A 23803-nucleotide genomic window follows, 5' to 3' on the forward strand; every position below is an offset into this window, starting at 1 on the left:
ATGTTCTTTGGGGTTGGCCAGTTCTGCATTGCTTCTATTTTGGAGAGGTCCACCGTCACACCTTCCTCTGATATGATATGCTCATGATATTTCACCTTTTGTTGAAGAAAACAAAAATTTATAGTGCCCGTTGTGTGTTCGAAAGGCGGTTTTCGTACACTCGTATTTGATGATACCAGGATCGAAGGTTCAACTTTGTGAAGATTTGTGCTCCCTTTCATCTAGCAATTCATCTACTACTGGAATATGATATTTATCCTTGATGGTTATGCCATTGAGTGCTCAGTAATCAACCCATATTCGTCATGTTTTGTCCTTCTTGCGTACAAGTAGCACCAGTTAAGAGTAGAGGCTGCAACTTGATCGAATAACTCCTATTTCGAGCATCTCTTTTACAATCCATTCTATTTCATCCTTCTGGAGATGTAGATACTGATATAGCCGAGTATTTGCTGGAGGTTTGCCTGGAAGAATCGTTATATAATGATCATGCCGATGGGTAAGATGTAGGTTGTGCGGTTCGTCAAATATATCTGAAAATTCAAGCAAAGGAAGTAGGTTTGGATTTTCAAATTCTATTGGTTCAATCATAAGAAGTCTCCCTTTACTACAGCGATGCTCACGGCTTCACGGCTCGTCGCAATGCCAACATAACCCCTTCGCATATCGCTCCCGAAGCTCTTCTCTTGTTAACCTCTTTTGTGCAGGGACTCGGTCGATAGTAGGGGGGGCTGAGGGCTTCAGTATTGCTAGTCGAGGAGTGACCCTAGTCCTCCGAGCTTCATGGTTCAATTGCTCCTTTTGATATCGTGCGAAAGAGATGACTGCCATAAGCGTGTACGGTTGTCGCGTTTTAACTTCTCCCCGGATCTCCGGCTTCAAGCCCTCAATGAAGGTCCCCAATAGCTGTTTTTGAGACCAATCACGAGTTTGATTAGATAACCTTTCAAACCTGGTTTGCTACTCCTGAATGGTGGAGGTTTGTCGGATCTTTGTTAGTTGTCCGTCAATGTTCTCGTAATCTGTTGGTCCGAAGCGGGTCAATAGTCCTTCTTTGAATTGTCGCCATGAGAGGATTCCATGAGTATGTTCAAACTAGTCAAACCATTATATGGCATCCCCTTCAAGATGTATAGCCGCAATTTTCACCATAGATTCATCTGTGATTTTGTGGTACCGAAAATATCGCTCCACGCGCGAGATCCAACCAATCGGGTCTCCTTCTTCCTATCTAAGGAAGTCCACCCTCATGCATGGATAGTTGGGGTCGATCATAGAGCCTCCCCTCCCTTGGAAGTCATCTCTTCGGGCTTGGTGTGATTGGGCAAAGCTCTCTCCTTGATGTGATTTCTTCGGGCTTAGTGGTCGGCCCAATCTGAGTTCGGTAAAGAGCATCCGAATCTTATCCTCCATTCGCGCTTCGAAGGCTTCGAATTTAGCATTGATTGCCTTCTCAGATGCTATAGTATATGCCTCCAAATATATGATGTTAAGATCTCTCTTTTGTTGTCAGGTTAAAGGCATGTATAGGTTGAGAGAAGTGATGGTCGAAATGGTTGGTGGTAAGGTCTATCATACCGAAGCGTACCGCCCGTACCGGGCGGTACGTACTGGTCCGCCAGGTTACCGATATGCGAACCGTCCGGTACCGCTACAGTGCTACAGTATTATACTATAGCATTGCTACAGTGCTACAGTAATATACTGTATAAAATTGTTCGGTACACCAAGGTGTATCGCTCGGTACACCAAGGTGTACTGCTCGGTACGCCCTGATGTACCATCCGGTACACCGGTACCGTACCGTACTGAGCTCGGGTCGAAACGCCGGTACGGTATGGTACGACGAACCTTGGTTGGTGGATCGGTGAATGTAGGCTACGGTTTAGGCTTGTTTTATAGCTGTTTTGGGTGCAGTTTGTGGGTATGGTTTGATGGAGTTTTAGGGCTGTGGATGAAAGTTTTAGATCTGTGATAGATGGCAGCAAAGGTTTGATAGAAATCAATGGAAGTTGCTGCAAATATGTGCTTTCTTGTAAGAGCAGAATTGTCGTCAAAGAAACAGTAGTTTCTCGACGAAATTTCCACCAAAAACTCGAGAGATTTGAGGAGGGAATTGATAGCAATATCTCAGTTTATATTGATAGCAAGGATGTCCAATTTAATCAAGAAAATTTCGATAGTAACAACAAGAAAATTGGTGCAAGTTGCGATAGCAGAATTCTCATAAAAAAATTTCAGCATTTTACGATGAAAATTTGCAGCAACACAAAATCGTTTTTAGAGATGAATTCCTCAATAGATCAATCCAAGGTTCGCAATACCGTACCGTACCAGTATTTCGACCTGAGCTCGGTACCGGTACGGTACGGTGTACCGAGCGGTACACCCAGGTGCACCGAGCACTGTAGCACTGCTACAGTGCATTGCTACAGTGTACTGGTGCACTGTACTGCTACTATAACAATGCACTGCAATAGTAAACTGTGCACTACTACAGTGCATTGCTATAGTCGGACCGGTAGTAGGCGGTCCGCGTACCGTTGGCCTGTCGGACCGGTACGTACCGCCCATACCAGGCGGTATGATTCGGTATGGCAGACCTTGGATCAATCTTAGATGGAAGCCAAGATGATCTATGAAGTGTATAAGAAATTTTATTAAAAAAAGATTGCAAATAGATGAGTTAAGGCAACAATATGCGGTTGAAATTTTCTGCATCACAGATTTTCAAGTGTAGCAGATTGGACATAAAAGATCAGTAGTTTATATTAAGAATTTTTTGACGAAACCAAAGCGAAATCCACTGTTAAGAATTGTCAAAGCTATCATAAAAATTTCGTAGAAATTTGGATAGAAAAAACGTAGTATCAAGATCAAACAAGTAGTGCTATGCGATTGAAATTTTATAGTACAGATTTTCAAGTATAGCAGATTAGACGTAAAAGATCAATAGTTTATATTGAGAATTTTTTGACAAAACTAAAGGGAAATTTGCTGTTAGGAAGTGTCAAAGTTGTCATAAAAATTTCGTAGAGATTTGGATAGAAAAAACGTAGTAGCAAAATCAAACAATCTGTGCTATGCGGCTGGAATTTTGCAATGTATCTTTCGTCGTAGAGATGAAAACTTTGCGACGAAAAGTTTATGCAGTAATTTTGGAACAAATTTTTTTTTTTATATTTTCGAATAAGGATAACTAAATTGCAGTAGCAGTAAGGTAGGAAACCGGAACATGTTGCAATTCACGGGGAGATCAAAGGATGATCCGCGGTGGTGGAGATGACGGCGGAATTTGGCGATGATCTTTTAAGCAATTGTGGGAATTGCTTTGGGCGGCTGTGGAGGGTTGATGGATGGTTGTGGAAGGGCAGCGAGATGCCAAGAGCGCTGCTCTGATATCAGATGTTAGAACCCTTGCAGATTATAAATTTGGGGTTGATCTCTTTAGGGGATCGGCTTCCTTGGAACTCTTTAGGGGTTCCTCCCTCCAAGTTGCTGCTCAAAGGCTGCAGTAAAGATTCATCTATTGTTTATGAAAAGAGAAGGAATATATGGCTATTTATAGGGCTTCTAAACCCTAACTCCTAATAGGACTCCTACTCAAGACTTCTATTCCTTTACAACTCCTAATTCTTCTCTAAGAAACAATCTCCTAACCCTAGCCGGCCTCTTCACTTCTTTAATAGGGGTCGGCTTAGGTAGGTTTTACATGAATGTCCCTCTTAATTTAGACTCTCCTAGCTAGAGTCCTAACAAAGATGCCCTTGGTAATCTAAAGGTAGAATGAGATGTAGCATGAGTAGATAGGTCATCTATATTGCACTAGTAATGCTGGGATGGCTATGATCAAGCTATCCTTTATTTGATCATGTTCCACCTAGAAAACACCAAGGGCTTCTCAGGCATTTTTCCTAGTAGGAGCGATTATAAGTTGCTTCTGTAGGAACATTATGACTCTGCATCTTCTTTTTTTCTTGGCAATTTTAGATAGTACAATGGTTGAACGTGTTAGACAATCACTGTAATTCCAAAATATATTGACCTTCTACAATCAGGTGGTCAGTTGATAATGTTGTATAAAAGGCCAAATTGAGCAGTATACTCGATGATTCATGAGTAAAACAAAATAGATATGCATATAAATCTTCCTCGCTTAGTTTGGAATTACAATTATACTGCACTGTCCATGGCATGCTCCTCTGGATTTTATTATGAATGATTTGTGCATGTACTCAAAGTTATTAGTCTTTGAAAGTCTCTCGTTTTTTGTTTCAGTGTTGAATAGTGCATAATGGTTTGATTTCTTACTTGAGGAGCTTGTAGATATCATACCAACTCCTATTAAAGTCATTGAGCATTAGTATATATATGTTGGCATGATTAATTTGCACTTGGAAGTTACATGTTACATTTCTCTTTCATAGGCTCCATCTACGGAAATAGCTGTTTCAGAATTAACCCATGCATCTGCTGAAGTCAGTGAAATTGTGTTCTTCCTACTTGGTGCAATGACAATAGTGGAGATTATTGATGCACATCAAGGCTTTAAACTAGTTACTGACAATATTACTACTCGGAAACCTCGCATTCTCCTTTGGGTGGTGAGTGTTATTTTTTTGGTCATTGCCACATATTATATTATTATCTTACAATCTGGAATAGCCATTAAACATGTTCGCTGTTACATTCCCTTTGTAGTTTTCTATCAGGATATATGCAACTGGAGTCACCCGCTGTTTGTAGTAAATATGATGTCTACCATGCTGAAAATGGTCATGGGTTACTGCTAGGTCCATTTGTTTTTTTGCTAAGTCCAAGTTTTTGGTATAATTTGATCAAAGAAAAAATGTCATCAAATCTTTACTACCAGAGACTTGTAGGGAACCTGCATAGTGGATGATGTCATCCGAAGTTGTATGCACATACTAATTATGGGCACACGAGTTTATATTGGTGAAAATTGATCGTAAGAAGTTTACATTGGTCATGGAATCCAATTGTGTAGATTTCATTCTCAGAGTGACCTAATAGATGCAAAGTTGATGGTTAAATTTGTATCCAGAGCAGTCATTGTTGCAATATATGAAGTTTGGATATATTCCAGATGAACTTCATGTTATTTGGTGCATATTGTAACTGTAAATAGTAACAAAATCAGATCTGGTGTTGCATCAACTATGTTGAATTTGACAAAAGCGATTGAGCATGCAATACTTGTTGCCATCCTTATCATCCTAGTAGAAGTATTTCCTGAGAAGAAATAATGATATAGTTAACTATTTAATCTTCCACTCTAGTCTACTTTGATTGAGAAAAAAAGCATTAAAGTGATACTTCACTGTTGCAACAAATACAGGCAATATCTGAGGGTAAATGTGTATTAATTTTCAAGGCATCTTTAGTAAGACAACTATGCACTTGGCCAAAATGTGTTTGGAAGTATTCAATTTATTGTTTGAATCAAGGATTGTAGTTTTGGGTACGGAACCCATTTTAGTCATATGATAAGACCAGTACATACTAGTCAATACTGGTGTACTGTGTTTCAAAGAGGAAGAAAAAGACATGAGAGAAAGGGGCAGGGGAGGAACCAGAGAAGGAAGGAGGAGGAAGAGAAAGGAAGAAAGGGAGGCAGCAGAGGATGAGAGTGAAGGAGGACGAAGAAGACACAACGGTGGAGGAGGAAGAAAAAGGAAGAAGCCATAGCGATGGAGGAAGAGAAGGAAGAAGAGGAAAGCGTGTATCAAAGAGATAAATAACAGCGAATTGGCAGGCAATGTCCAATGGAAGCAGTAGCGGCAATGTTGTGAGAAATGGGGGAATGGGTCGCAAGCCTTAATTGGGGGTGGCATGTGTGTTTGATGTATGTATGATTTGGACTAGACTGCTTGAAATGGGAGGCATCCACTTATCGGTCCACATGTGGACTGGCACATCCAACGGTCCTAAGTTTGAATAGTTGGAAAGGTGTTTCATGGTCTTGATTGTGTTCGATGTATATATATGTGTGTGTGTGTGTAATTTGAACTGGATTGCTTGAAATGGGATCCATCCACGTACTAGTCCACGCTCAAACTGAAACATACCAATGGTCCTTGGTTTGAATAGTTAGAAAGGTTTTTTATGGTCTTGACTGTGTTGTTGGGGATGGAGGAGCAAGGAAAAAACAGAATACTATGATGCAAGTAAAAGAATCCTTTCGATTCAAGAAAAACGATATTGTATTTAAAAACAAGAGGATTGACAAGAACACTTACAAGATATTCTCAAGTACACACACTCTCTATATCCCTTGCTTCATGAACTATGGTCCTATTTATAGGACCTAGTCACTCCCCATGTCACCCATTATTGAGGTAGTTATTGAAATTACCCTGTAACTACTAGATCATGATTGAGGTAGTTATTGAAACCACCCTATAACTACTAGATCATGATAACTACCTCGATAATTATGAATCAAATCTCAACATGCGTTGGTCAAATTGTTTTGTTCTGTGTCACAGAAATTTTACTAGCAAAAATATATCAAATTATTTTTTTCTTTTGTTATTTGTGTAGGAAATGTTGGATACCTATAGAATAATCAAACTATTTGTCATTAATTTGTATATTAGACGTAATTAATGCAATATATTTTTGACACATTCAATTTATCTGGATACTGATAATATTATGGTTGTAATTACAGGTTGGTCTTGTGACTTTCTTCCTGAGTTCAGTTCTTGATAATCTGACATCAACAATTGTTATGGTTTCCTTATTAAGGAAGCTAGTTCCGCCATCAGAATACAGGAAGTATGATTCAATTAGTTTTCTCTAATTTAGTATCTCCAAAGTTGACCGAGTTGTATGACCTCTAGTTCAATAATATTATCCTACAATATTCTTGTTTATGTAGATGGCCAAGCTCTATGGACACACTAAACCTAGTATTATATATTTGCAGTTTGGCTGTTTCATTTTCTTCCACATAATGATCTATGTACCTTCTACTTTTTACATTAATCTTATTTTTGTGATTTGTACGGGCACTAAATTCTCACTGAAGAGTCAAATCATATCAGACATCTTACATAGATTCAATGATTATTTTGTTCTGGTATTTCTTGCATATGTATTAAGAAAACAGACAATTGCTTTATAGGGATTGAAGGACAAGTAAACGCTTAGCCTATCTATAAATTTTATAACCTGGAAGAACCAAGTGATGAAGCACAGATCAACAAGAAGTCATGCAGAAGTCTTATGTTGATTTGTTGCAGGAATAGTTATCGTAAGGGAGGTTCTTAAGATGATGTTATTTTCCTAATCAAAGTGTATGATCTAACTTGATGGAGGAAGAGGAAGAGGAAGAGGAAGAAGAAGGAAGAAGAGGAAGCGGAAGAAGGAAGAAGAAGGAAGTGGTGGAGGAGGAAGAAGAAGGAAGAAGAGGAGAAGTGGAGGGAATGTACCGGAGAGACAAATGGCAGTGACGTCAAGCGGCAGCTGGTCACGGGAAACAGGGGGAAACGGGGTTGCAAGCCCTAACCGGGGACGATGTCGCAAGCCCTAATCACTATTTTAGGATATCTTTTATTTTTTTTATATGAGTTTGACCAGACTGCTCGAAACGGGGGTGGTCATGTATTGGGCCACACCCCAACTGCTATGTACCGCCTGTTTCATACATTTCAGGCTGTACAATGGTCATTGCTTGCACCTTTGTCATAGCCATGCTCTCTTTTTGTCCCCTGTGCACGAGCTGGCCATGTTGGAAATTGATATCCAGTTACAACCTGCAACTACCCCAATGTATGTAATAAAATATTAAAAATATTATGGATATCTATATTTGTTATTTTATTATGATATCCTATTCAAAATTTTGTGATTTTTAATGCGTGGTTTGTCAGGTCTTAATTCAGAATACCATAATGATTATTAGTCATTGCTCAACAAGAAGTCATGCAGAAGTCTTATGTTGATTTGTTGCAGGAATAGTTATCGTAAGGGAGGTTCTTAAGATGATGTTATTTTCCTAATCAAAGTGTATGATCTAACTTGATGGAGGAAGAGGAAGAGGAAGAGGAAGAAGAAGGAAGAAGAGGAAGCGGAAGAAGGAAGAAGAAGGAAGTGGTGGAGGAGGAAGAAGAAGGAAGAAGAGGAGAAGTGGAGGGAATGTACCGGAGAGACAAATGGCAGTGACGTCAAGCGGCAGCTGGTCACGGGAAACAGGGGGAAACGGGGTTGCAAGCCCTAACCGGGGACGATGTCGCAAGCCCTAATCACTATTTTAGGATATCTTTTATTTTTTTTATATGAGTTTGACCAGACTGCTCGAAACGGGGGTGGTCATGTATTGGGCCACACCCCAACTGCTATGTACCGCCTGTTTCATACATTTCAGGCTGTACAATGGTCATTGCTTGCACCTTTGTCATAGCCATGCTCTCTTTTTGTCCCCTGTGCACGAGCTGGCCATGTTGGAAATTGATATCCAGTTACAACCTGCAACTACCCCAATGTATGTAATAAAATATTAAAAATATTATGGATATCTATATTTGTTATTTTATTATGATATCCTATTCAAAATTTTGTGATTTTTAATGCGTGGTTTGTCAGGTCTTAATTCAGAATAGCATAATGATTATTAGTCATTGCTCTTAACTTTCATATTTAAACTTACCATTTGTAATTAAGTTTCTTATGTTAAGTCATTTGTAATAAGTAATGGGCATGATATATTAAGTTATTCCTATGTTAAAAGTAGTTTCCTTTTTATTGTTTCCGTTATTATTTCAATTCATTGTAGCATTTTTGTACTTTAATTTGATTATGATCACGGTGCTAGTCATTGTCAGCAATATTTATCTGCTGAATTTTGCTCCAACAGTTTTAGGCCAACTTCTCAACATTGATATTTTATGGTTAGCACATGATGTGACAGATTTTTAGGTGCTGTTGTTGTAATAGCAGCCAATGCTGGTGGTGCATGGACGCCTATAGGTGATGTCACAACTACTATGTTGTGGATTAATGGTCAGATTTCCACTTTACAAACAATGCAGGTAAATTTAGGTTGTATGCTTCTTGTTTCTTTTCTCATGGGCTGAAATTATCCTAAATAAATGAAAAAGAGTTCTCAAAACTGATATTTATTGGTCAATATCCTGTTATAGAGTTTATTAGCTACCTAAATATGTATGGGATGACAAAAAAGCATATGATGGAATGAGCAGACCTCAAGATCTCCAATCTTCTTCCGGAGTGGTCCTTTAGCTCTTGATCTATTATCCAATTCAGTCTGCCTCATAGATCTATGATAAAATTGTTTTTGATGATAATACTTCTTAAGTATCTGAATAAGGTTCGTAATTTCGTACCGTACAAGAGTTTCGACGTTAGCTCGGTACGGTACGATACTGTCTACTGCTCAGTGTATATATATATATATATATATATATATATATATATATATATATATATATATATATATATAAAATCGACGACGCGACGTCGCCTCGTTTATATATATATATATATATATATATATATATATATATATATATATATATATATATATATATATCGTTCCGTCCGGTAACGGGCGGTTCGTATACCGGTCAGCTGACGGATCGATACATATTGCCCGTACCGGGTGGTATTATTCGAAATTGCATACCTTGATCTGAATGAATGACAGTTTAATTGTGTAATGGAGAAGCACTTGCAAGTTGCAACATTCTTTCTTGTTGTAATATGCTGGCATATATATATATATATATATATATATATATATATATATATATATATATATATATATATATATATATATATATATATATATATATATATATATATATATATATATATATCGTTCCATCCGGTAACGGGCGGTCCGTGTACCGATCAGACGGACCGGTACATACTGCCCGTACCGGATGATATTATTCGAAATTGCATACCTTGATATGAATGAATGACAGTTTAATTGTGTAATGGAGATGCACTTGCAAGTTGCAACATTCTTTCTTGGTGTAATCTGCTGGCATTTTATGGAAAGTTCACAAGAACCTTTTTTTCTTAATCATGCATGTAATCTCATACAAGTTAGGAGAGGCCATCCAAGATTGCCAGAGACATTCAAGATCCAGAGAAAACTAGATTCTATTACTGGGAACTAACTTTAATGCCATTACAGACAAAAAAAAAAGACAAGCATCCAAGTTCAAACAAAAGCACAGCTCACTAAACACTGCAAAAAATTTGTTGAGAGGCAACAGGTTATGGGTAGAGTTTATTATGTGCAAAAAGCTGTTTCGAACGAGGGAAAAAAACTGAGAACTTCTAAGTGATATATTAATGTTGTTTGATTTCTGCTATTAACTTGAATTAGCAAAAGTTATGATAATTTACTTTTCAATATTCAAGTGAGTAGTCTTTTACTGTGTCTATTCTCATTATTCAAATGTTGACTTGATTAACATATTGTTAATGTAATGCAAGTATATACATTAGATATAGTGTTACATAAAGCATAATTCTTCTATGTAAAAACTGATTTTGAAATGGGATTCCTTTTCGTTGCCAACAAGAGTGAATTCATAAATGTTGTTTAGAAAACTGTGCTTGTTTGTGTAACATCTATATTATGGTTGTTGGAAAGCTTTGACTTTGGAATATCTGAAATTTAATGAAAATATTTGCATAATGTTAGTGGTTTAGCATCCCATTATGTATGAGAGAATTTCAATTGAAAAAGGTTCTGCTTTGTCAAATTGTTATTTGCAATTTTTTTCTATTTACTCCTTCCATTCAAGTATCACATAACCATGTATATTTTAGACACTACAGGACTCGAATTCCTGATCTCGTAACTGTAGAAATTGCATCGTAAACACTAGGACATATTCTCAGAGACAATTGTATATGTTTGTATTTTGTCAAAATATGCAGACAAGAATTGATCATCATCGAGGTATTTGCAGGAGAGATAGTCTTTGGACCCATTTTTTATGTTCAATATGCCTCTTGACTTGATCAATTTTGCTGCTTGCTAGCCCATTTTGAAGGTTTATGTTCAGTGCAACAGCCAGTTTCTTTAAGTGGTCACAATTTTGTTGTTCTTTTTTGCTCCCTTAGTTGTTTGCTAACATTTGTTGCTAGAAATTATACCCGGATGTTACTTTTAGATAGATACCATGAGAGGTGCAAAATCTCTGATAGCTAAGATAGATTCTGTCATTTTTCAATCGCAGGACTTGTTTATCCCTTCAGCTCTTTCCTTAGCTGTCCCACTGGCTTTGATGTCCCTCACAAGGTATTTAATGAATAATTAGCAGATTATAAATTATTAATTATGACTAGCATAAGCAGTCATCAGTTTTTCATGTTTTTCATTGTAGTGAAGTTAATGGGACATCTGAGAAACAGTCCAATGTTTTAGCATCAGAGCAGATGGCTCCTAGAGGGCAGCTAGTTTTTGCTGTTGGTATAGGGGCTTTATTGTTTGTTCCTGTATTCAAAGCCATAACAGGCCTGCCGCCTTACATGGGTATGCTGCTTGGACTAGGAGTTCTATGGATTTTGACAGATGCAATACATTTTGGGGATTCTGGAAGGCAAAAATTGAAAGTGCCACAAGCCTTATCTCGTATAGATACACAAGGAGTTCTTTTCTTTTTAGGGATTCTTCTGTCAGTGAGCAGGTACAACCAAGAACATCCACCTCATCTTTGCAATACATGATCAATAATGTGCTAATATGAACATTTTATCCATGATAGTTTTTGTCACATTATTCAAACCTGAATGCATGCACTTTTGTTTTGCTCTCTTAAGCATTGTGAAATCCTTCACCTTTTAGAGAGAGATTTGACACAGGAGTGCCTAATTTGCTACAATCTGCTCATATGGACCTTGCTGATGCTATGGTATTGTTTTCAGCCCACAATGTTGACTCATAGTTTTCAACTCAGCCCACTCAAATATGATAGTTCATTAGCACATTCCTTAGATGAAGTTACAACTATTTCAAGGTGCTTTTCTTCATGACCAAGGAATGCATTAAAAAAGTTGGTTACTTGTTATAAAACACTTAATTTCAAAGTTCCCTATGTATGAAGGGTTGTTTCATGCACTAGTACTTATTTGGTTATTTAGGGCTTAGAAAGAACTTTAGAAAACTGATGATATTGGTAGAAGCTCTCTTGGAGTGCTCTTTTAAACTCTGTATCTCTTGGATGCGTCATTGAGTGGTGAGTCTTTTGTTTTAAGTTCTGTATCCTTGTTTATTATCCTTGGGGTGGTTATCTTTGCAATATATGATCAATAATGTGCTAATATGAACATTTTATCTATGATAGTTTTTGTCACATTATTCAAACCTGAATGCATGCACTTTTGTTTTGCTCTCTTAAGTATTGTTAAATCCTTCACCTTTTAGAGAGAGATTTGACACAAGAGTGCCTAATTTGTTACAATCTGCTCATATGGACCTTACTGATGCTATGATATTGTTTTCAGCCCACAATGTTGACTCATAGTTTTCAACTCAGCCCACTCAAATATGACAGCTCATTAGCACATTCCTTAGATGAAGTTATAACTGTTTCAAGGTGCTTTTCTTCATGACCAAGGAATGCATTAAAGAAGCTGGGTTACTTGCTGTAAAACACTTAATTTCAAAATTCCTTATATATGAAGGGTTGTTTCATGCACTAGTACTTATTTGGTTATTTACGGCTTAGAAAGAACTTTAGAAAACTGATGATATTGGTAGAAGCTCTCTTGGAGTGCTCTCTTAAACTCTGTATCTCTTGGATACGTCCTTGAGTGGTGAGTCTTTTGTTTTAAGTTCTGTATCCTTGTTTATTATCCTTGAGGTGGTGATCTTTCTGTATCCCTTTTTAATTTTAAACTTGGTGGTGAGCTTTTTTTTCGATCTTATTAAAGTTTTATCGCGAGTTCGTTCCTTTTCTATTCGTAAAAACTTATTCCAACAAATACAATTGTACTGTCGGTTTTTCTTTCGAAATCCATTCTACTTTACCCCCCATTCTGCATCACACCGTTATCAGTTTGGTATCAGAGCTAAAGGCTAGAAATCATGGTAAGGCGGAATGGAAAAGATATAGTTGATGAAGGTAGCGACCATGAAGATGATGTTGAGTCGTTGGGGCTGCAGCTACGAAAATTGTTGCGTAGTCTATAAGAAAAAAATGAAATAATTAAAGAACTTTGAAGTAGACAAACCAGTATGAAAATGGTATCCAAGAATTTACTTTTGATGATGATACACCTCCTCATCCAAGGGAGTCGAGAAGATTTCGGGCAAGACATGTAGTCCAAGATGAGTGGCAGAATAAATACAACCCAAGATTGGAAATTCCGGAGTTTGAAGGTAAAATTAATATTGAAGACTTTATTGATTGGCTTAATACAGTGGAAAGAATTTTCGATTTTCATGAACCACCAGAACAAAAGAATGTAAAACTTGTGGCACTTAAACTTAGACGGAATGCATCTTTTTGATGGAAAAATATGAAGAAACAAAAAGAATGTAAAGGGAAGAGTAAGATCGTGACATGAGAGAAAATGAAAAGGGAGCTGAAGAGAAAATATTTACCTCACAATTATAGGCAAGAGATCTTTCTCAAAATCCATGATTTCAAGCAAAAAGATCTTAGTGTGGAGGAGTACACTGCAGAATTCGATAATCTCATGTTAAAAGGAGAGTTTGTAGAACCGGAAGAGCAAATCATTGCAAGATACTTAGGAGGTTTGAAATATGAGATTGCTAAAGTGGTTCAACTGCAGCCATTTTGGTTTTTAAATGATGTGAGCAAGTTAGCTTTAAAAGTTGAAAAGCAATAGAAGTTTGAAACGAGTTCTCGTTATGGGTCAAAAGAAGGCTATACGAAAGGAGGAAATTCTAAGCCTACTATCCAGAGCAAGGTATCAAAGGTGCAAGACAAGGGTGAGGGATATGCTGGCAACAAACAAACACCTAATTCTTCTATCCCAAGTGGCCGAAAATATTTCAAATATCATGGTTTTGGGCATATTGTTTCAGATGGGCATATTGTTTCAGATTGTCCAAATAGAAAGATTGTTACTTTGGTTGAAAATCATAGTGATGGAGGATAAGATGAAGCTGACGAAGAACGAAAATACGATGATGATGAGGAAAAGGTTACTATGCTGATCATGGTTTGTCTATTGTATTGCAACGTAGCTTACAAGTATCCTACGTGGCCGAGGATGAAAGTTGGGTGAGAAAGAACATGTTTCATACTAAATGCACTTCTTATGGCAAAGTGTGCTTGTTGATCATCGATAGTGGCAGTTTTGAGAATGTGGTGTCTTTGGAGATGGTGCAGAAGCTAAAGTTGGACACAATCCCTCATCCACATCCGTACCAATTATGTTGGTTGCAAAAAGGAAATGACATCAAGGTAACTAAAAGATGTTTAGTTTCGTTTTCTATTGGAAAGTATTATAAATATGAAGCATGGTGTGATGTTGCTCCTATGGACGCTTGTCATTTGCTATTGGGAAGACCTTGACATTATGATAGAAGGGTGTTGCATGATGGCTACAAACACACTTATTCTTTTAAGGTGAATGAAAAGAAGATTATTTTAGCTCCATTACAACCTTCTGAAATCAATGCACCAAAGAAGAAAGTTAGTGCTTTCATGGCCTATGGTGAATGCAAGGGTGCATTAGACAAGGGTGGTCATGTTTTGGCTCTAGTGGCAATAGAGGAGAATGAACAACACAAGGAGACACCAACAATCATGAAACCAATCCTGGAGGAGTTTCAAGATGTTATATTGGAAGAGATTCCACATGGCTTTCCACCTTTGAGAGACATCTAGCATCATATTGATCTTATTCCAGGGGCTATTCTACCTAATAAGGTAGCATACAGAATGAGTCCTAAGGAGCATGAAGAACTTCAAAGGCAAGTGGACGAATTGGTGAAAATGAGATTAATTCGGGAGAGTATGAGTCCTTGTGCGATTCCAGCCTTATTGGTGCCTAAGAAGGATGGTTCTTGGAGAATGTTTGTGGACAGTCGCACCATCAACAAAATCACAGTAGACTATCGTTTTCGTATTCCAAGGTTAGATGATTTATTTGATCAACTGTATGGTGCTTCTATTTTCTCTAAAGTTGATTTGAGAAGTGGCTATCATCAAATAAGAATGAGGCCTGGAGATGAGTGGAAAACAACCTTTAAAACTAGAGAAGACTTATATGAATGGTTGGTTATGCCATTTGGACTATCTAATGCTCCTAGCACTTTCAAGAAATTTATGAATCACATACTTAAACCATGCATTGGAATTTTTGTTGTGGTTTATTTTGATGACATATTGGTAAACAACAAGAGTGAAGAGGAGCATATGAATCATCTTAAAGAGATTTTTCTTATTATGAGACAGTAGAAGCTTTATGCTAATTTAAAGAAGTGTGGTTTCTTTACTCCTTGTCTTGTGTTTTTGGGGTATGTTGTTTCAAAGATGGAATAATGATGGATCAAAGTAAGGTAGAGGCTATTCTTAATTGGCCAGCACCTGCTTCATTGCTTGAGGTGAGGAGTTTTCATTGCTTAACTTCCTTTTATAGAAGATTCATCAAGGGGTTCAGCTCTATTGTTGCTCCAATCACTGAATGCTGGAAAGGTGACAAATTCAAGTTGACTAGTGAGGCTAATGATGCCTTTGAATTATTGAAAATAAAGGTGATCGAAGCTCCTATCTTTGTACTACCTAATTTTAATAATGTGTTTGAAGTTGAATGTGATGTATCTAATGTGAGAATTGGTGTAGTTTTGAATCAAGACAGAAAGCCCATTGCCTTTTTTTAGTGAGAAGCTAAATGATACAAGAAAAAAATATTCTACTTATGATAAGGAGATCTATGCCATTTATCGAGCTTTATCTCATTTGAGTCAGTATCTTCTTGCCAAGCCATTTGTCCTATATTATGATCATGAAGCATTAAAGTTCATTAATCAACAACATAAGCTAAACAAGAGGCATGCAGCTTGGGTGGAGTTCTTGCAATCTTATAACTTTACAATTTAGCACAAATCTGGTGTTCAAAATGTAGTTGCTGATGTATTGAACAGAAATCATTATTTATTATCAGCAATGGAAGTCAAAGTAGTTGGATTTGAGATATTCAAAGATCTATATGAGAATGATGTAGATTTTGGCTCAATACGGTAGAATTGCAAATCAGGTTCTTTTCAATAATTTTCTATCTTTGATAGTTTTTTTTTTCGAGCTAATGCCTTGTGTGTTTCATCTTGTTTTTTGAGACAAGTAATTATAACTGAAGCTCATGGTGGTATTTTGGGAGGACATTTCGGTAGGGACAAGACTCTAGCTCTTGTTCAATCAAATTTCTATTGATATTGGCCTAAGATGTTCAAAGATGTCGAGCGACATGTAAAGCAATGCCGAGTGTGTCATTTGGCAAAAACAAGAAATCAAAATTTTGGTTTGTACACTCCATTCCTAGTGCCAAATGCTCCATGGGAGGATGTGAGTTTTTATTTCATTTTGGGACTGCCAAGAACTCAAAGGAACAAGGATTCTATCATGGTTGTTGTTGACAAAATTTTAAAAATGTCTCACTTTGTTCCCTGCAATAAATCGAATGATGTATCTCATATTGCTAATTTATATTTTAAGGAGATTGTTAGATTGCATGGCATTCCAAAAGCTATGGTGTTTGATCGAGATTCAAAATTTCTTAATCATTTTTGGAGAGATCTTTGAAGGAAGTTAGGTACTTCTTTGAATTTTAGAAGCTCTCATCATCCACAAACCAATGAGCAAACTGAGTTAACGAACAGAAGCTTAGGAAACTTAGAAGCTATGTTGGCAAGAACATTAAGCAATGAGATTTCATTCTTCCACAAATTGAGTTTACCTACAATCGTTCCATGGATCATAGCATTGGTAAAAGTCCTTTTGAGGTTGTTTATGGTGCTAATCCTGTTGGTCCTTTGGACTTAATCCCTCACTCTACAACTAAATAATTTAGTGGAGATGTTGATAAAAGAGCTAAGTAGATAAAGAAGCTGCATGAGGGTGTTAAAGCAACCATTGAGAAGCAAAATGAGAGATACATGCAAGCTGCCAACAAACACAGAAAACATGTGGAGTTTAATGCAGGTGATTTGGTCTGGATTCATCTAAGGAAGGAGTGGTTTCCACCGGGAAAATTTAGAAAATTGAAACCAAAGGCAGATGGTCCATTCAAGGTGCTTAAGAGAATTGGTAAAAATGCTTATGAGGTCAAGCTACCTGAAGATTACGGAGTGTCCCCAACATTTAATGTGGCTGATTTAAGTCATTTTCATAATCATGGTGACGAAACAAACAAGGACTTGAGGATAAGTCTTTTTCAACCAAGGGAGATTGATACGAGAGTGCTTAATTTCTTACAATCTGCTCATATGGACCTTGCTGATGCTATGGTATTGTTTTTAGCGCCCACAATGTTGACTCATAGTTTTCAACTCAGCCCACTAAAATATGACAGCTCATTAGCACATTCCTTAGATGAAGTTACAGTTGTTTTAAGGTACTTTTCTTCATGACCAAGGAATGCATTAAAGAAGTTGGTTACCGGTTGTAAAATACTTAATTTCAAAATTTCCTATGTATGAAGGGTTGTTTCATGCACTAGTATTTATTTGGTTATTAAGGGCTTAGAAAGAACTTTAGAAAACTGATGATATTGGCATAAGCTCTCTTGGTGTGCTTTCTTAAACTCTGTATCTCTTGGATGCGTCCTTGAGTTGTGAGTCTTTTGTTTTTAGTTCTGTATCCTTGTTTATTATCCTTGGGGTGGTAATCTTTTTGTATCCCTTTGTGATTTTAAACTTGGTGGTAAGCTTTCTTTTCGATTTTATTAAAGTTTTGTCACGAGTTCGTTCCTTTTCTATCCCAAAAAACTTATTCCAGCAAATACAATTGTACTGTCGGTTTTTCTTTCGAAATCCATTCTACTTTACCCCCCATTCTGCATCACACTAGTATCAAGATTTCTCAATCATATTGGCATATAAACATTATGATTTTGTTGATGCATTAATCCTTTTAAGTGATCTATTTGAAGCATTCGTTTAGATATGTAAAATCTTTGCAGAACCCTCCTAGCAAGAAGAGGGATTCTTACCTAACAAAAGAAATATTAGGAGTTATGTATGACATGTCAAGAAATCAAGGCCTTATTTGGTTGTGTTTCACAAAAAAAATATTCTCAAAATCCAGTTTTTAATCTGAAAGTAAGGAATAAGTCTACGTTGTTTCCTTTGTTGGTTACTCACTGCCAGCAGTACACTGCCACTTGGATAAGTGGTATCCGAAAGCAGAAAAGCGAACGGATGGTTTCTGAAATGAGAAAAACCATTTGCCAAACACTTTTTTCTCTTGTTAAATCAGTATAGTTGTTCAAAGAACATAGCTAAATGTGCCCTGAGCCACCTTACTTGTATCTCCCTCCATAATAATCAACACACATTTCACTTGTATGAGTCGTTCAAATTGTTCTATGGTGTTGTGTTACTACTGAATATTTTTCACAAAGGTTAAAGATCAACATCATTAATTTTGATATCTGCATCCACTAGTAAAATGAACAAAGTATTTCCTCTTGTAGTATTCTTGTTCTGTGAACTTGGGCAGTTCAGTTACTTCCTGCATCCCCAGAACTTTGGCAAATGCATGGTAGTTTTAAGCATGTTGGAAATAACCATCTTCAGTTACTTCCTGCATCCCCAAAACTTCGGCAAATGCATGGTAGTTTTATGCATGTTGGAAAGAAGCATCTCAGATCTTTAGCTTCTAGCAGAAGACAAGTGGGCAATAAGGCTCAAGAGCAATGATAATAAATCTTCTTTCATCACTTGATTTTCTTTTTGGTGTTTGTGCTTTGTAGCCTGGAGGCTGCTGGAGTCCTAAGGGAGTTGGCTAATTACCTTGATGCGCATATCCCAAGTGTTGAATTGATTGCAAGTGCAATCGGTGTAGTCTCAGCAATCATAGACAATGTGCCACTTGTAGCAGCAACAATGGGAATGTATAACCTTACCTCTTTTCCTCAAGACTCTGAGTTCTGGCAGCTGGTTGCTTTTTGTGCTGGAACTGGAGGCTCCATGCTTATCATAGGGTCTGCTTCTGGGGTTGCATTTATGGGAATGGAGAAAGTGGATTTCTTTTGGTATCTTCGCAAGGTAATACAGTGTCATTCATAATGTAGCACAAATTATTGTTTTCAGTGCCTGCTGCAGCTTTTTCAATGTTATACAGGAGTAGAAGTAATCATACACAATGCCCGTAAAGCAATGTTTGTTGATGAACGTTGTATTGTGTTTTTGTGTTAACATTTCTATACCGAAATCTTTGTGCTGCGATTTCATCCTTTGATCTCTTGACGAGTAAGAACAGAAATCTCTTTTGATATTGTAGCATTGAAGATATTTAGAAAAATATTCAAGACTTACTTTTCTACATTATTCAGTATGTTTGAGACCATCCTCACTATGCCTTCAAATCTTTTTTACAGGTTAGTGGATTTGCTTTTGCTGGTTATACTGCTGGAATTGTTGCATACGTGGTGGTCCATAACTTGCCGTTCTCTCTACCAACTTCTTTGGCTGAGCTTCCATTTCTTTCGGGACCTTAGATCTTGGACACGGAGAAGTTGATTTTGGACATGCAGGATAGTTCAGGCCCCTACTTTTAGTTTGTATTCAGCTCCAATTTTCAATCTGAACTTTAGTTTTCTAAATTACTATTAGCAATGGCGAAAGATCTTCTTCTTGTAGTTTTGGCCAAACAGAATAATCGCGAGAGGACATGTGGTGTATGAATACAAGATTATGGCGCATCCGAGCATGGAATAAGAAATGGTGGCACATCTGGAGTATAACACAATGTAGAGAATGTGAATCCGTGATGAAAATTCCATTGAGAACCTCCACACTACCATATGATCATGTGAGCTTTGCTCGAAATACCTGTCATGAGCAATTTATGATCATAAACACGTGAAACTCGTCATACAAACAACCATTTCTTCTTTACTTATAGTCGAACATTCATTCAAATGTGCATCATTTTGTCTCTGCATTGCCCCATCGAGCCATATCTACTCTAGTGTTAAATGTGCAGTTGCCTATCAGCGTATGTCACTCTGCAACCAACTGCATTTCATTTATTGTTTTTCTTTGTTTTTTGTTTGGACATACTAATTTAACTGATCCATCTTATTTGTCAGCAGAGCAATTCCCAGAACTTTTGCTGCTATGAATCACAAAAAGTGTACTGATAGAATGTAATGATTTGCACGTTTTAGCTTGTTTCAAATGCATTAAAATGAGCATATGCTTACTAATGTTAAAGATCTGGATGTGGGTTGCATAAAGTTCTTTCGAGAGTAGTTTATATTGGACAAGACTGGCTGAAGCTTCTTCTTCTCAAGAGATTGGCCCTCGAGGTGAAGTCCCATTTGCTCCATAGGTTTTTCTCTGCTTGATTTCACAAACAGTGATCAGTATGTTGCATTTGACGGTATCAGGTGCGACGTTGTGAATCCTACGAGATGAGTCGAAGGAATAGGTAAGGGTTTCATGCCCATCTCCATCTTATATTTTAGAATGTCTTCTCCATTTTGTCCAATTCCTTCCGTGCCTCATTGACAAAGCCCTTGTTTGCACAATCCACAAATCAAAAGTGCGAGATATGAGCTCGGTCTATGATTTGCGCCACGAAACAGTGTTGCGCACCGAAGAGCCAGATCGTAACTTGGGTTTTTGTTCTAGAAAATGGATCAGGATTCAACAGTGTTGTGCACCGAAGAGCCAGATCGTAACTTGGGTTTTTGTTCTAGAAAATGGATCAGGATTCGGAAGCATCAGACTTGACCTAAAATGATCACCATGATGATGATGATCACCATGTGTGAATAATAATTAAGATAACGGTTCAATTCAAGTTTCTCAATCAATTTTTTTAATTGAAAAAACGTATTATAAATGTCAGAGAAAAAAAAAGCAAAATATACCTAATTAAAACTCTTTCTGATTCACCCTTTAAAGGGGTTTTTTCTTTTGTGAATTCATGCCATGCGGAGTTGAAGGCAAGCAAAACCACTTTTACGTCAAAGGGTTCCGTCTGTCGTGCATGCTAATTAGGCTTCCTATCCGTTCACAATTAAAGAAGAGGCGGAGAGAGAGAGAGAGAGAGAGAGATTCTTCAAAGGGTTTTAAGCATAGCTTTAAAAAAAAAAAAAAAAAAGTCAGTAGCTGTCCAAATCTAATATTATAAGACAATCAAACTTTCTGAAAGGTGGGAATGCAGGATAGATATGTCATGTCGGTTCCTATTACAATGCATAAGATTCTATCCAACTTCCTCCGAGCATTGTTGGATGCATAGTCGGTTGGCTTATAAATCAGTCCCTTCCTCACCGCTTCAATTCCTTGCCCTCTTAACGTAAGTGAGGGAATTGGGCATCATTCCTATTTCCTCCCGTAGAATCAAGAATGCCAAGGACGGCTAAAGTAGAAAGGAAACGGTTGCGCGGTGTACTTTCAGTAGAGTTGCTGTTCTATCCATCATTGTGCGTTAGCCATTGCTGCTTGTTCTCTAAAGAATTGAATTGAGCTATCCACTTCATATAGATAGATTAAAAGTAAACAAACAGCCTTTTATTCGAACTCACCTAAGCTATAGTCTGGCGCTCTTGCTTGTTGGAGAGAGAGAGAGAGAGAGAGAGAGAGAGAGAGGAACAGATTGACGAAGAATGAAAACTTTTTCTAATTTTAGTTTCTTATGACCAGGCCTGACATCTGTAACATTTCTTCTTCTTCTTCTTCTTCTTCTTCCCTTCCCCAAAGCTATCCACCTCATGCCTTTTTCATGCAATTCACCAATCCATTAAGAATAATCCCTCCGCAACCTATAAACGCCATGCCCTTACAAGCATGCATCTGGAAACCAACGTTCATCACATGAAAGACCGACAGGTAGCGTGTCCTCATTGGAACATGCATATTAAAGAACCACTCCCGCTGTTTCAGGTACGTTTGTTGTACTGGAAATACGAAAGTGAGCGTTGCATTATGACTTGTTATCAGAAAAGAAATCTACCCAAAAAGTGTCCTCGAAGCAGCGTGGACCGTAGGAGCAGGTGAAAATAGAGAGAAAAGACGAACCAACAGTGATCAGTAAACCACGGCAAAAACGAAAGTAATAAAAGAAAAGAAAAGAAAAGAAAAGCTGGGAACAGCAGTACTCTCCTCCATTCGATGTAGGGAGAAGATGGGTTTGGATCAATCTTTATTTGAGTGACAAAAGTCAAAGTAAAGTCGTCCGAGATGAATGATTAGAGCTGATCTGATCTACTTTTCATGTTTGAAAGCACGTCGACCGACATGGCAAGTGGAATTGAGAGGTCAACATTTTAGTAATGGAGTGAGGACAAAGCGGAGAAAAGCAAACGAAAAGCTAAAAAAAAAGAAAAAGAAAAATCAAATATTTATCTTGTTATCCCATGAAAAAAAATAATCAGAATTTAACGGATGGGTTTGGAGAACAGATTTTGCATACATGGATCATTAAGAGGAATTTTCTTTTTTCATTTTGATATGATGATAACATGACGATTGAGCTGATGGAATTGTAATCTAATTTATTAGGTGAATTTTCTTTGTGATTTAAAAATCCACCTATTTTTTAATTAAAAGTTAAAATATTTTTCTTAAAATATGGTCATATGCTCAAGCTTGAGGAGCTCCTACATCACAAGTTCAATTAATTTACAAAGTACTTAAAAAAAAAAAAAAAAGAAGACAAGTGAATCGTGCTCATAACGACGGATATATCGAGTCATATTCTAATAGCTCAATTTTTTGAGATTATTTAATAAAATAAAAAAAATATTTGTATCTACTCATATTTTTTTTTTAAAAAATATTTAATTAAAAATATCTTGTATAATACTCATTTAAAATTAAACTTGTGGGATAACTGATACTTCAATTACAATCTTTATTTACTAAATACTCCGCTCTTAGATTAGTACACGTGATGTGACCTTGCAAGGTTAATCCGTCCAGCCCTCGAGCTGTGCCCAACCGAAACGCCAGCAGTTGGGTAGCAGGCAAATCACAGAGACCTAATGATGAGTTAAATCGGACGAGTCCTATCCATCTCCCCACATCAAGGAAGACACACACACACACGCACCACAAGGTTATGCAGGCAATGTCAAGGTCATTGGTCAACCAGCTCAGAAAGTGAAGCAAATTGCTTTAGCTACCCTCCTCTGTTCTTCTTTTTAATCTTTAATCACAGGCCTCGTTGTTTCTCCTTACCAAGTGTGACATTTACTCCAAGAAAGATTTTGGTACAAATGTTCATGATTGATAGCTCCTGTGGCATGATGGCTCGTAGGCCTCCGGTAGATAGAACTCGGAGTGGCCAGTGCTGCGGCAGCAATCCGATCTTATGTGTCCTACCACACTCCACACACTCAGCCATGACATCCTTGTTTAAAGCAAAAGATGACGTGCAGAGCAGAGCTGAGCTGAGAGAGTACTCGATAAGGAGGAGAGAGAGAGAGAGAGAGAGAGAGAGAGAGAGAGAGAGAGAGGGGTTAAATGCCTCGGAACAAGCATTAAGAAGAAAAGCCAGAGGCAAGCATAACATGGCGAGAGGATTTGCGCGCATCCTTCGGATCGTTTTATGAGTCGATGAGCTTAAGTGATAAGAGAATGACTTGA

The 23803-nt window shown here is 37.4% G+C and overlaps 1 protein-coding gene across 2 annotated transcripts in view; it reads left to right on the forward strand.

The window, feature by feature from the left end:
• The window catches only part of LOC103972867 (sodium/proton antiporter 1), a 42867-nt gene extending 22736 nt beyond the window's left edge, over window positions 1-20131 (forward strand). For both annotated transcript variants that reach the window (XM_065117430.1, XM_065117431.1), the window contains exons 4-10: window positions 4428-4604; window positions 6695-6801; window positions 8936-9056; window positions 11247-11308; window positions 11394-11696; window positions 18955-19249; window positions 19582-20131. In XM_065117430.1, coding sequence (XP_064973502.1) covers window positions 4428-4604; window positions 6695-6801; window positions 8936-9056; window positions 11247-11308; window positions 11394-11696; window positions 18955-19249; window positions 19582-19701 — 1185 coding nt within the window. In that variant the 3' untranslated portion in view covers window positions 19702-20131. The remainder of the gene's footprint in view (window positions 1-4427; window positions 4605-6694; window positions 6802-8935; window positions 9057-11246; window positions 11309-11393; window positions 11697-18954; window positions 19250-19581) is intronic.
• Window positions 20132-23803: the final 3672 nt, after the last annotated feature.

Source organism: Musa acuminata, chromosome BXJ2-7 (assembly GCF_036884655.1).
Source record: "Musa acuminata AAA Group cultivar baxijiao chromosome BXJ2-7, Cavendish_Baxijiao_AAA, whole genome shotgun sequence".
NCBI classification, from domain to species: domain Eukaryota; kingdom Viridiplantae; phylum Streptophyta; class Magnoliopsida; order Zingiberales; family Musaceae; genus Musa; species Musa acuminata.